Below are 12,755 nucleotides of genomic sequence, written 5' to 3'. Positions count from 1 at the left end.
AAAATAAATAAATAAATAAATAAAATTTAAAAAGAGCTCCAGGTATCCAGGGAGAAATAGTGGTAAGAGATAAAGAAGCAGAGGCAGACATAGAGATGCAGAGATAGAGACAAACACAGATATCAAGAAGGACAGAAGACTGCTTCAGAGTTGGAAGGGACCTTAAAGCTCATCTATTCCACTGTGGAATACCTCTAGATGTGTGCTGCCCAACATGGGAGCCACCATTCTGGGTGGCTATTGAGCACCTCAAATGTGGCAAGTATGAACTGAGATGTGTACATAAAATACATGATGGATTTCAAAGACTTAGAAAAAAGAATGTAAGATATTCATATATATATATATATATATTTTTTTTTTTTTGTTTTGAGACAGAGTTTACTCTTGTTGCCCAGGCTGAAGGGCAATGGTGTGATCTTGGCTCACTGCAACCTCTGCCTCTGGGGTTCAAGCAATTCTCCTGCCTCAGCCTCCTGAGTAGCTGGGATTACAGGCATGTGCCACTACGCCCAGCTAATTTTTGTATTTTTAGTAGAGATGGGGTTTCTCCATGTTGGTCAGGCTGGTCTTGAACTCCTGACCTCAGGTGATCTGCCCGCCTTGGCCTCCCAAAGTCCTGGGATTACAGGCGTGAGCTACCGCGCCCAGCCGATATCTCATTAATTTTATAAGGCTGGGCGTGATGGTTCATGCCTGTAATCCCAGCACTTTGGGAAGTTGAGGCAGCCTGATTGCTTGAGCCCAGGAATTCGAGACCAGCCTGGGCAACATGATGAAACCCTGTCTCTACAAAAAATTAAAGAATTAGCTGGGCATGGTGATGTGCACCTGTAGTCCCAGCTACTTGGGAGGCTGAGGGGGGAGGATCACCTGAATCTGGGGAGGTTGAGGTTGCAGTGAGCTGTGATCACACCACTGCACTCCAGTCTGGGCGATAAAGTGAGACCCTGTCTAAAAATACACACACACACACACACACACACACACACACTTGGTTTCATGTTGAAATGATATTTTGGAGGTATTAGGTAAAATAAAATTTATTGCCGGGCACGGTGGCTCACGCCTATAATCCCAGCACTTTGGGAGGCTGAGGCAGATGGATCAACTGAGGTCAGGAATTCAAGACCAGCCTGGCGTGGTGGTAGGCACCTGTAATCCCAGCTACTCAGGAGGCTGAGGCAGGAGAATCGCTTGAACCCGGGAGGCGGAGGTGGCAGTGAGCCAAGATCGCGCCACTGCACTCCAGCCTGGGCAACGGAGTGAGACTCCATCTCAAAAAAAAAAAATTATCATTAAAGTGAATTTCACCTATTTCTCTTTTCCTTTTTAACGTGGCCTACTAGACAATTTAAAATTTCATATATGCGGCTTGCATTTTATTTCTATTGGATGGTGCTGCTCTATAGCATCCCTGAAAGATGCGTTCCATTTCCTGCTTAAACACTTCCATAGTTGGGATGCTCACTACCTCACATGGAGACCTGTTTCATTATTGGAGATGTTAGATAAAGAAATAAAAAGATATAGAGAAAGAAAGGAAACAGGGTTGAAGACAGAGAGCTGGCATGAGAGTTACTAAATGTGGGGTATGGCTGGGTACAGGGTCTCTAGGCTGTGGAAGCACCTGCTGTCTTTCCTCTGTGACTCCCCTTCTGGGGTCTCAGGCAAATCTTGGACACGGAGGACGAGCTGCAGGAGCTGCGGTCAGATGCCGTGCCTTCGGAGGTGCGGGACTGGCTGGCCTCCACCTTCACCCAGCAGGCCCGGGCCAAAGGCCGCCGAGCAGAGGAGAAGCCCAAGTTCCGAAGCATTGTGCACGCTGTGCAGGCTGGGATCTTCGTGGAACGGTGAGGCTCGCCCACACTCAGCCTCCCTCTGCCTTTAGCTGTGTCCCTCTTTCCCAGCCACCCTGGTCTTCCATGACCACCAGCCGTATGATCCCATGGCTCATCCCCACATCCCCAGCTGGCCACACCTCCACTCCCAGACCTTCATATGTGGGCTTCTTCTCATTGTTCTCTCTCAGGATGTTCCGGAGAACATACACCTCTGTGGGCCCCACTTACTCTACTGCGGTTCTCAACTGTCTCAAGGTAATCTCTGGGTTTTTGGGAAAGAGGAGAAAGTTAGGGGATGGAATAGCCACTGGGACTTCTAGACCCTGTTTATGGCATGATTTTTGCCTTCTTTTTTTTTTTTTGAAATGGAGTCTCGCTCTTGTCACTCAGGCTGGAGTGCAGTGGCGTGATCTCGGCTCACTGCAACCTCTGCCTCCCTGCAAGCGATTCTCCTGCCTCAGCCTCCTGAGTAGCTGGGATTACAGGTGCCCACCACCATGCCCAGCTAATTTTTGTAGTTTTAGTAGAGATGGGGTTTCACCATGTTGGCCAGGCTGGTCTCGAACTCTTGACCTCAAGTGTTCTGCCCACCTCGGTCTCCCAAAGTATTGGGATTACAGGCGTGAGCCACTGTGCCCGGCCTGCCTTCCCTTTTAACTGTTGTTCCCACATTTATCAAAACTGCTTTTGCCCAGTATAGGAGCAAACTCCTGCCTTCCTGTCTCTCCCATACTGAGAGATATATGGGAAGAAAGAGGCACACTTCACCATTTCTTTGCTTTGCTATTTACCAAGACTTTGTACTCATGGGAAGTCCTTCTTGAAGTCTAACTTCAACCCTTGCTGCTGCTGGAAAGCAACATAATCTATTGTTTCTCCACAGAACCTGGATCTCTGGTGCTTTGATGTCTTTTCCTTGAACCGGGCAGCAGATGACCATGCCCTGAGGACCATTGTTTTTGAGTTGCTGACTCGGCATAACCTCATCAGCCGCTTCAAGGTTGGGCAGCATCCTACCTCTACCTCCAGGCAGGATTGTCCACTCCTCTCATGCCTGTTCTAAAAGCCTCCCAACAAACAGATTCCATAGATCCCCTCACTCAGTCTCAACATCAGGGAAGTCTCCCCATGCCCACGCCCAGCCTAGCCTTTCTTTCACTTGCTGCAGTCTTAGTTCCAGGCTTCATTAATTGATTTCTAGGGGGAGATTCTCGGTCTGCAACCATCTAGCCTGGGATTCTGCTCTCTCCCGCTTTGCTTTTTTCCCCCAACTTGTCCTCTCTAGGCTGACTTGCAGTGTGGACACTGGAGGCCTGGAGTTCAGATGCTGTCAGCCAGTGCCCTTTGGGACTAGAAACCATGTTTCCTGGATAAAATTGGCCACTCCCTCCCCCGTCCCCCAGTTCTGGTCTCTGTGCAAGGAATTATATAGAGAAGGTCAGCTCTTGACAGGGCTGGGGGTGGGGCTTGTATGACAGGGGAACGGTGTGTGAACTTCATTTGCTCTTCAGCTTGTCTGGATGGGAAGAATTATATGAGATTAAGTCCTTCCTAGATCCTGTACCAGGAGGGAGCATCTTTTGGGAGGGAAAAAGTGCCAGGAAAAAAACAAAACACTTTCACATGGACAAATCACATTTGGAAGTAGAGGGTGAGGGAGGTTGAAGAGCCGTAATGGGGATATTGGGTCAGCACTTTGGGGAGCAGTAGATGTTAAAGGTGAAGGGAAACGTGGATGATCTGAAGGGCCATAGAGAGGGGCGGTCAAAGGAGTCCAGGTGGAGGGTCCCCTCCTAGGCCAGCTTCGGGAGGTCATTCCATCCATCCTCTGCCTCCACTTCACTAGAACAAATTATCTGTGCATGTGAGCCCTTCCTTCACCCTTGACTCCTCCTTTTACAACAACTCCCTAGGGAGTTTCCAAAACTTTCCTGAGATGCTCAGCTGAAATTTTCTTAAGTGCCTTCCGGAAGCCTGTTCTGCAATTTTACTTTCTTCTTTCCAATCCTGCCCTCTCCAGGACAGAGAATAGCAGGGCTCTCTTTTTCCTAAGACTTTTCCCAGCTCATGTTTCCCCAAACTGGCTCTCAGACTTCAGTCACTAGATTCTCCTAAACTCTGCCTCCTTACCTGGAAGGACTGGGTTTGGGGGACCTCAAGAGTAGCTGTTTTGGGTTAGGTTTGGCCCAGTCCCAGTCTGCTTTGCTCCAAGGCAGTTAGAGGAAGGAGGGGGTGCTTCTTGTTTTAGTTTTCTCTGATGGTAGGGCCAGTAGCAGCTGCCCTTCTCAAACTCCACATTCTCTTCCTGGGCACCTAGCCCCTCCCCTACTCCTCCCTTTTTCTTCCCTTCCCTCCAGAGACGCCATGGCAACGCAAAAGCAAGGGCAGTTGTCATGGAAACAGTCCTTTAAAATTTCCTGAATTTGGGGCACAGCCCTCCAGGGGTGCGGGTGGGGGATGTTAGGGTCTGACTGACTAGTGGTGCTTCTTCTGTGTCTCTGTCACTGTATTGCTCATCTCTACAGAAACCTCCCGAGTCCTGAACCTTCGTCCCCTCCTAGCCTCAAGAGATTCAGGGACAGATCACCAGTCCTGTCCTCTGGGAGCCTTGAGCCTTTTGAAGGAGGCAGACATACCCTAAGGGCGTACACAGAGACAGGGACCGAATTCAGAGTAGCTGGACAGAGCTCTGGCTGCTGGTGCTTTTGTGTGTGTTCTGTGGGACTGAGGGCGCGGGTACTGGTGCATGTAGAGGGTAAGTGGTCAGGGAGGGCTTCTCAAAGGAGAGGGTAACCCACATCTGGCTGGAAGAGTCCTCTCTAGGTCATCTTCTTCATTCCCTTACTTCTGAGCCCTTCTTCATGGTTTTGGATGTGGGGATGGAGTGGGATGTTTGGAAGGTAGGAGGGAAGCTTTCTTTCATTTTCTTTGAAATCTCCAGGGAAATAATAATAATTATAGCTATTCTTTAGAGAGCATTTACTAAATGCCTTGTACTTATCTCATTAATTTCCAGGTAGGTGGTATTATCTTTCATTCTGCAATTAAGTATCTGAGGCACAGAGAGGCATGTGACTTGCCCAAGGTTGCACAGCCAGCAGGTGGTAGAGGCAGGATATGAGCCAGGTTCACCTAACTAGGTCCTGTGCTCTCTCCCTATGCCACACTGCCTTCTAAAGAAAGTTGTTGATCTTGGTCCGTAATCACCACCATTCCTGTGGATCCTTGATATATCTCCATTTCCCCCAACCCCCCGCAGATTCCCACTGTGTTTTTGATGAGTTTCCTGGATGCCTTGGAGACAGGCTATGGGAAGTACAAGAATCCTTACCACAACCAGATCCACGCAGCCGATGTTACCCAGACAGTCCATTGCTTCTTGCTCCGCACAGGGATGGTGGTAGGTGCCCTGGAGATGATTCTTCTGTGATTCAGGGCCTATGGCTACAGAACTGGGAGGTCTAGACTGTACTCCCATTTCCATTTCTCCTCGTTGGTTCTTCTTGGGCACTCCAAAGCCTTGACAGAGTCAAACTGGATTAACTCACTCTAGAGAATTCCCAGGTAGACTAAAACTCGTTGGACAGTGCTAGGGACGTGTGCTGGGATGCAGTGGGAGTGTTGCAGGTTCGGATGGAGGAAGGTCCTTGGCCATTTCGGGAGCTGAGAAACCTGGCTGCATTAACCAAGAGCTGGCCTGGAAGCATGGAAGGGATGGGATGAGTGATCTAGCCTGTGTGTGGAGGTTCGTGGGCAGTGACCAGCAGGCGTCACCCCTCTCTCATTCTTTCTCTTTCCTCCTGTAGCACTGCCTGTCGGAGATTGAGCTCCTGGCCATCATCTTTGCTGCAGCTATCCATGATTATGAGCACACGGGCACTACCAACAGCTTCCACATCCAGACCAAGTGAGGGGTGGGGATGTGGCAGGGGCAGGAGGGGCCAAGAGGAGGTGGGGAGGTTGCCGGAGTCCCTCCTTACAGGGGGCGGTCGGTCATGATGAACTTTGGCTTTGTAGGTCGGAATGTGCCATCCTGTACAATGATCGTTCAGTGCTGGAGAATCACCACATCAGCTCTGTTTTCCGACTGATGCAGGATGATGAGATGAACATTTTCATCAACCTCACCAAGGATGAGTTTGTGTGAGCAGAAGCCAGTACTTGGCATCCCTAAGAGACTCCCTTACCACAAACTCCATTTTCCACTTCCTGGACCTCCTGCCCAGCAGCGCTGAGGGGGCTGATTGCTTCTCTTTTTATGTCCGCTCAGAGAACTCCGAGCCCTGGTCATTGAGATGGTGTTGGCCACAGACATGTCCTGCCATTTCCAGCAAGTGAAGACCATGAAGACAGCCTTGCAACAGCTGGAGAGGTGGCATCTGGTGGGGTGTGGCTGGGGCCAGGCCAGAGGGAGGGGTGTGTGAACTGGGGGGGTATACACAAGGGTAGTTGGTGTGCCAGGTCTTTACCTCGCTGTAGAGACTCCACTGGCCTCAGGTATCAGACTGCATCTCTATGTGAGAGAGAGAGAGTGTGTGTGTGTGTGTGTGTGTGTGTGTGTCCTTACGTTTACTCACAGCCTTGGCAGCTGATCCACTGGAGAGTGCTTTGGGCTGGGAATCTAAGATGGGGGTTCTCATCGCAGCTCTGGGACAGGCTTACTCTGGAATGTTGGAAAATTCATTCAACCCTTCTGCCCCAGTTTTATTACCTCTGAAATGGTGAAAATGATACGCCTCCCCCCACAACAGCTTGCCCCTAGTTCCTAGTCTCATAGGGCTATTGGGAGAGTCATATGAGGTTTAAAAAAGTGCATAGAACAAATGCCATAATTACATCTAATGTTGCTTAGAAGTGAGTGGGAATGTATAAATGTGTGTGAGAGTGGACTGTGTGTGTGTGTGTCCTGAAGGTGTGTGTTAATCTCTGTGTATGGTGTTTATGTGTGGGATGCAGTGTCACAGCGGGTCATTGTTGAGGGTATGATAATAATTATTACTATTCTAAATAATATCTACTGAGCACTTATTATGTGCTAGACACTCTCCTGAATACTTATTTGTTGTTTGTCACTTAATTCTCAGAACCACTCGATATGTGGTAGGGTTGTTATTTCCATTTTAGAGTTGAAGAAAATGAAATATGGAAATTTTAAGTAACTTGCTCAGTGTCACGTGGCTAACATGTGGTAGGTATAGACGTGAACCCAGGCCCTTTGATTCTAAGAGCCTGGGCTCTCAGCTACTAACCCGTGATGCTACCTAAACATATATAAGTGTGTGTGTGTCTGTGTGTGGGGTGTGTGTGTAGCTTTGGAGGGTGTTTGAAGTTATGTGAGGCCGGGCGTGGTGGCTCATGCCTATAATTCCAGCACTTTGGGAGGCCGAGGCAGGGGGATAGCTTGAGGTCAGGAATTTGAGACCAGCCTGGCCAACACGGTGAAATACTGTCTCTACCAAAAAAATACAAAAATTAGCTGGGTGTGGTGGCATGCACGCCTGTAGTCCCAGCTATTCGGGAGGCTGAGGTGGGAGAATCACTTGAACCCAGGTGACAGAGGTTGCAGTGAGCTGAGATTGTGCCACTGCACTCCAGCCCGGGCAACAGAGTGAGACCCTGTCTCAAAAAAAAAAAAAAAAAAAAAAAAAGAAAGAAGTTATGTGATAGGGTGTGCGTGGGAAGTTAGGGAATGGTCCTAACTTCCTTTTCCTAAAAGATCAGTCTCCCTTCCCTTGCCATCTGCCCCAACCAGGATTGACAAGCCCAAGGCCCTGTCTCTACTGCTCCATGCTGCTGACATCAGCCACCCAACCAAGCAGTGGTTGGTCCACAGCCGTTGGACCAAGGCCCTCATGGAGGAATTCTTCCGTCAGGTAGCGTGGCATCTTTGCCTTCCCTGTGCCTATGGGGGCCTTCTCTCCCCTTTTGCCCTCCAAGTTCCCCAATCCTGTTCCACATCCTCCTTTTGCTACCTGTAGTCTCTGACCTGATCCCAAATCCTTGGGGTAAAACCCCATTATCCTAAAAGCCTAACAACAGTTGCATTTCATTTGCATATATTTCATTTGCATATTACTAATTTCCAGGTCAACAGTGCAGAAATTTCACACAACAACCCCCCACCCCCACCACTTGCCACCTGTACCCCAGATCTGGTAGGTCTGAGGTATCCTCTCCAGCTTTCCTACCCTGTTCCCTCCTCTAGGGTGACAAGGAGGCAGAGTTGGGCCTGCCCTTTTCTCCACTCTGTGACCGCACTTCCACTCTAGTGGCACAGTCTCAGATAGGTGAGTGTCCTCTCCTGCAGGAAGGGGAGGACTGGGAGGGGGAAAAGATGTTGCCTGGGTCAGGATTGCTCCAAGTCCTCAACCCCCCAAACCATTCTTCCTGTAGAGGAAAGCCTACTGTGCTAGAGCATGGGGTCCTGGGATAGGAGGCCAGGGGGCTGCAATGGCAGGGAGGAGCTCTCTGGGGCACCAAGACATCATCCCAAAGCCTGCCCTGCATTGGGAAGTTTTCAGCCCCAGGTTACCTCTCCATCCTCTTTCATAAGCAGCCAGGGGTCCTGGCCATGCCAGCTGCATGCTCTGCCTAGCCCTCCAGATAATAGTAAGACATCTCTACGGCATTGCTCCTCCACTGCAGGGTTCATCGACTTCATTGTGGAGCCCACATTCTCTGTGCTGACTGATGTGGCAGAGAAGAGTGTTCAGCCCCTGGCGGATGAGGACTCCAAGTCTAAAAACCAGCCCAGGTGAGGGTGGCTGGGGCAGCCAGATATCCTGGTTCAGGAAGGCAGTGGTAGGGAGGGATTTGGACTCACAGAGAGGACCGACTCACAGCCATGGTGGGGTGGTGGGGAGGCAGGCTGCTTCAAGCTTGGGAGTCCCTCTGCCGTCAGGGACAGAAGGATGGGATCAGAAGGGTGTGACCTGTACCTATGCTCCCCTTCACCATATTTTTGTTTCTTCCATTAGCTGTCTTTCTGCCTTCTGGCTAATCTTGTTTTAATTTTCCTTCTACCAGGAGGGAAGATGTGGAGAGGGAGGGGTGAAATGAGGGGGAGAGGGACAGGGACTTGGGGAATATCTAGTAGAGGAAAAGAGGAAGATGAAGTTCCCTGAACCTTCTCCTGGTCTTCCATGTCCTGCACTCCCAGGGCTAAGGTGGTTCTGGAGTGGGCTGGGGCTTACCTCTTGGGGCTGTTGGGGGTTCTGCTTCTAGCTTTCAGTGGCGCCAGCCCTCTCTGGATGTGGAAGTGGGAGACCCCAACCCAGATGTGGTCAGCTTTCGTTCCACCTGGGTCAAGCGCATTCAGGAGAACAAGCAGAAATGGAAGGAACGGGCAGCAAGTGGTGGGTACCATGGCAGAGGGCAGGGGTGAGAACTTGTGTGGGTGGATCATGGAGCACTAGGAGGTCCATTTTTCTTAAGCCCCTGGGGAAACCCTTTGCCGGACTCCTTGATTTGGGAGTGGAGCTGATCAGACCAGTTAGATCACAGGAAAGACTGGCTGAGTGGCCTGGAATGTTCTAAGAATGGGGGCCGTAGAGACGATAGAGACAGTCAGATATTCCACAACCCAAGGGTCCCTGTGCACACTGTGGTCCCTGTAAATGGTGCCCCTGTAGATTTGGCTAATTTGGTGGCCCTGGCTGGGAAATCTCTTCCTGTGTGAGGGGGTGGTAGGGTGGTGTTGAGGGTTCTGAGTTTTAGCAAGGCTGGAGAGGCTCTTCCCAAGTGGGGATGGGTTGAATGTAGTTCAGCTTGAAGGCAGGTTGATGGATGAGAATCCCTTACATGTCTCCACATACTCCTTGGGTTCTGGGGAAGAATACTTCTTGGCCTAAGCTCAGCCTCCTTTATGCTCCTCTACAGGCATCGCCAACCAGATGTCCATTGACGAGCTGTCCCCCTGTGAAGAAGAGGCCCCCCCATCCCCTGCCGAAGATGAACACAACCAGAATGGGAATCTGGATTAGCCCTGGGGCTGGCCCAGGTGAGCCTCTTGTGGTGGAGGGTGTAGGAGAGCTGGTGTCTATCATGGCATCTTTGTTGGGTCGTCTCTGGGCTCCAGTGGATGCGACATTCTCTCTCCCCTTTTGAGCAGTAAAATGGAGCGAGTGAAGACAGAATGGAGCCAAAGTGTGGGTGGAGCAGGGAAATCCTCCCACGCTCTTCTGTCCCCCAGTCCCTGCAGGAACAAAGGAGGTAGTTTCTCAGAACAGCAGCAGAACAGGGTGGGCCCATGCCAGGTGACAGCTAACCTGCACCGCACCTTAGGGAGGGTTAGGGAAAAGGAGCCCAGCCAGGGCACACAGCTCAGTGAGGGCAGCTGAACGTGACTTCGACTGCAGCCCCTATTCACCCCCTTGGCTGGGCACCCTTCCGAAGGGCATTTTTTGCACAGCTCTACTCGGGACTGAGTGGGGATCAGGACTTGGAGAAGGAAGGTCAGGTTGGAGGTGAAGGCAAAGCTCAGGGCACTGAAGTTTCTCCCTCTTTCCCCAGGTCTTCATTGAGTCCAAAGTGTTTGATGTCATCAGCACCATCCATCAGGACTGGCTCCCCCATCTGCTCCAAGGGAGCGTGGTCGTGGAAGAAACAACCCACCTGAAGGCCAAATGCCAGAGATTTGGGGTTGGGGAAAGGGCCCCTCCCCACCTGACACCCACTGGGGTGCACTTTAATGTTCCGGCAGCAAGACTGGGGAACTTCAGGCTCCCAGTGGTCACTGTGCCCATCCCTCAGCCTCTGGATTCTCTTCATGGCCAGGCGGCTGCCAGGGAGCGGGGAGCTTCCTGGAGGCGTCCCAGGGCCTTGGGGAAGGATCAGAGATGCCAGCCCCCTGGGACCTCCCCCATCCTTTTTGCCTCCAAGTTTCTAAGCAATACATTTTGGGGGTTCCCTCAGCCCCCCACCCCAGATCTTAGCTGGCAGGTCTGGGTCCCCCTTTTCCTCCCCTGGGAAGGGCTGGAATAGGATAGAAAGCTGGGGGTATTCAGAGCCCTATGTGTGGGGAGGGGAGTGGGTTCCTTCAGGGCATGGTACCTTTCTAGGACCTGGGAATGGGGTGGATAGGACATCCTCTTCACCCCAGAATTGCGCTGCTTCAGCCCCATCTCCAGCCTGATCCTCTGCAATCTTCCTTCTCTCCCTTTCTGATATAGTGACCGGGGCAAAAGGAGCCATTGTGACCAGGGGCTGCGGGAGGCCTTTCCTGGGACCTTCCTTGGGACTGGTCTGGGCCCCTGGGGCTTGTCGCCTGCCCTGGCTGAGTCCCGAGCCCTTTGCCTCCTTCCTCTCCCCTGGGGCTGGGAGGCTCCATCCGACCAATGTCTGTAAAGTGCTTTGAGGATCTCCCCAGCAAAGCACCTTCAGAATGTATCGACACCAGCTGGGTTAGGGTCAAGGGTGCCTGGGGAGGGTGAGTAATCCTGCATTGCTAAAAGAGAGGGTCTGTCCCCTCCTTTCCACGTCCCAGAACTGGCCCAGCTGCAGGCACTAAGAAGCTCCTCCCCTGAGACAAGTGAGGGGTAGTGGGTGAAAGGCAGATGGACAAGGGGCTCAGGGCTGCTGCCTTCCTGTCCTCTGGAGAGAACCCAGCCAGGCGCGGTGCCCCTTCCTCTCCTCAGGCTCCTCCTTGCCCCCACCTCGCCCCAGGAAAGGCCAAAGTCCAGGTGACTGCCCTCCTTCTTTCTTGTAAATACCAACCATGCATTTGTACAGTGGGCCCTGTTCATGCGAAATCCACATCCATGGTCTCCTAGACCTGCTACCCTGGTACTTCCACCCTACCCCACCCCGAGAAGGGCAGAGACGCATGTGACTCACCCCTGCCCTTGGTTTCCCAGACCCCTGCTATAGCCAGAGAACAATAAAGAAGGGAGACCAGGCCTGACTGTGTGTGTTCACTGGGTACAAGTTGACCAAGCATCTTCACATACATACACTCTTTCCAGCATGATAAAATCTGGGTGAGGCGTTCTCCCTCATATATATATATATATTTAGGTATGTATCTGGGCAAGCTGAGGCCCAGGAGGAGGCCCCGAGGGCTCATAGTAGCTGCATGGCAGAAGTGGGACCTGACGCTTCTCAGGCTCTGCTCTTTCCTCTGTACCACATGCTTCAGCAGGGAGGGGGAAAGAATCTTGCCTTCCCTCCTTTCCTCTCTCCCACTACCTGGGAAAATCAAAAACAGCAGCAGGAGAGAGGCCTGGCCGTGAGATCTGAGACAGTTTCTTCTCTTATGCTTGGTTTTTGTCTTATCTGGGCCCCTCAATGTCTAGGACAAGGGAACCCTTCCAGTCTCCAGCATGGGCCTCTTCATTAATAGCCACTGTGTTCTCTATCCATTGTTGCTAACGGGTTGAAATAAGGGACAGCGGTCCCACAGCTGGAAGAGGGAACACATCCTGAAGCTTGGGAATCCAAAAGGAAGGCAGCTGAGGCTTGGAGGGCAGGCGAGGAGGTATCGGCACACCACCACACCCTCTTTCCCATGGGCCAAGTGCCATGGTGCAGTTCCCCTTTTGTCCAGCAGATGGAGCCCACCGCACAGTCACAGCTGGACACGGCACAGGCCTTAGAGCGCCGAGTCTTCCAGCTGCAGGGCAGGCCTGTGAGGTGGTCGGATCGTTCCTCAATAAAAAAAGAGAACCTGGGGCTTTTCTTCCTTCTTGGCACCCTGGAAGTTAGTCCTCCCACCTATCTGACCCTCATCTCTCTTCCCACAGCAAGTAAAGTCAGGGCTAAGGGAAGAACTCTTCCCTGCTCAAGGCTTCTGCCTAGCTCCTGTTTCTTCCTTCCCAGAGGCAGCTTGGCAGGAGGGTGGGGGCTACAGAGAGGGCAGGGCAAGAAGGCAGGGAGAAAGGCTTCTCCCAGTTGGAAAAGAAGGAAAGTGCCAAG

At 51.6% G+C, this 12,755-nt stretch overlaps 1 protein-coding gene across 3 annotated transcripts in view; it reads left to right on the top strand.

Moving 5' to 3' along the window:
* Window positions 1-11,740, top strand: part of PDE1B (phosphodiesterase 1B) — a 29,691-nt gene extending 17,951 nt beyond the window's left edge. For all 3 annotated transcript variants that reach the window (XM_003807562.5, XM_057299436.2, XM_003807563.6), the window contains 13 exons: window positions 1,671-1,853; window positions 2,033-2,099; window positions 2,728-2,844; window positions 5,104-5,244; window positions 5,651-5,751; window positions 5,862-5,987; window positions 6,115-6,216; window positions 7,597-7,717; window positions 8,050-8,131; window positions 8,490-8,598; window positions 9,069-9,199; window positions 9,723-9,843; window positions 10,356-11,740. In XM_003807562.5, coding sequence (XP_003807610.1) covers window positions 1,671-1,853; window positions 2,033-2,099; window positions 2,728-2,844; window positions 5,104-5,244; window positions 5,651-5,751; window positions 5,862-5,987; window positions 6,115-6,216; window positions 7,597-7,717; window positions 8,050-8,131; window positions 8,490-8,598; window positions 9,069-9,199; window positions 9,723-9,826 — 1,384 coding nt within the window. In that variant the 3' untranslated portion in view covers window positions 9,827-9,843; window positions 10,356-11,740. The remainder of the gene's footprint in view (window positions 1-1,670; window positions 1,854-2,032; window positions 2,100-2,727; window positions 2,845-5,103; window positions 5,245-5,650; window positions 5,752-5,861; window positions 5,988-6,114; window positions 6,217-7,596; window positions 7,718-8,049; window positions 8,132-8,489; window positions 8,599-9,068; window positions 9,200-9,722; window positions 9,844-10,355) is intronic.
* The last annotated feature ends 1,015 nt before the right edge of the window (window positions 11,741-12,755 follow it).

This window comes from Pan paniscus, chromosome 10 (genome assembly GCF_029289425.2).
Source record: "Pan paniscus chromosome 10, NHGRI_mPanPan1-v2.0_pri, whole genome shotgun sequence".
Lineage (NCBI taxonomy): Eukaryota > Metazoa > Chordata > Mammalia > Primates > Hominidae > Pan > Pan paniscus.
This window is presented reverse-complemented; position numbering and strand designations above follow the sequence as displayed.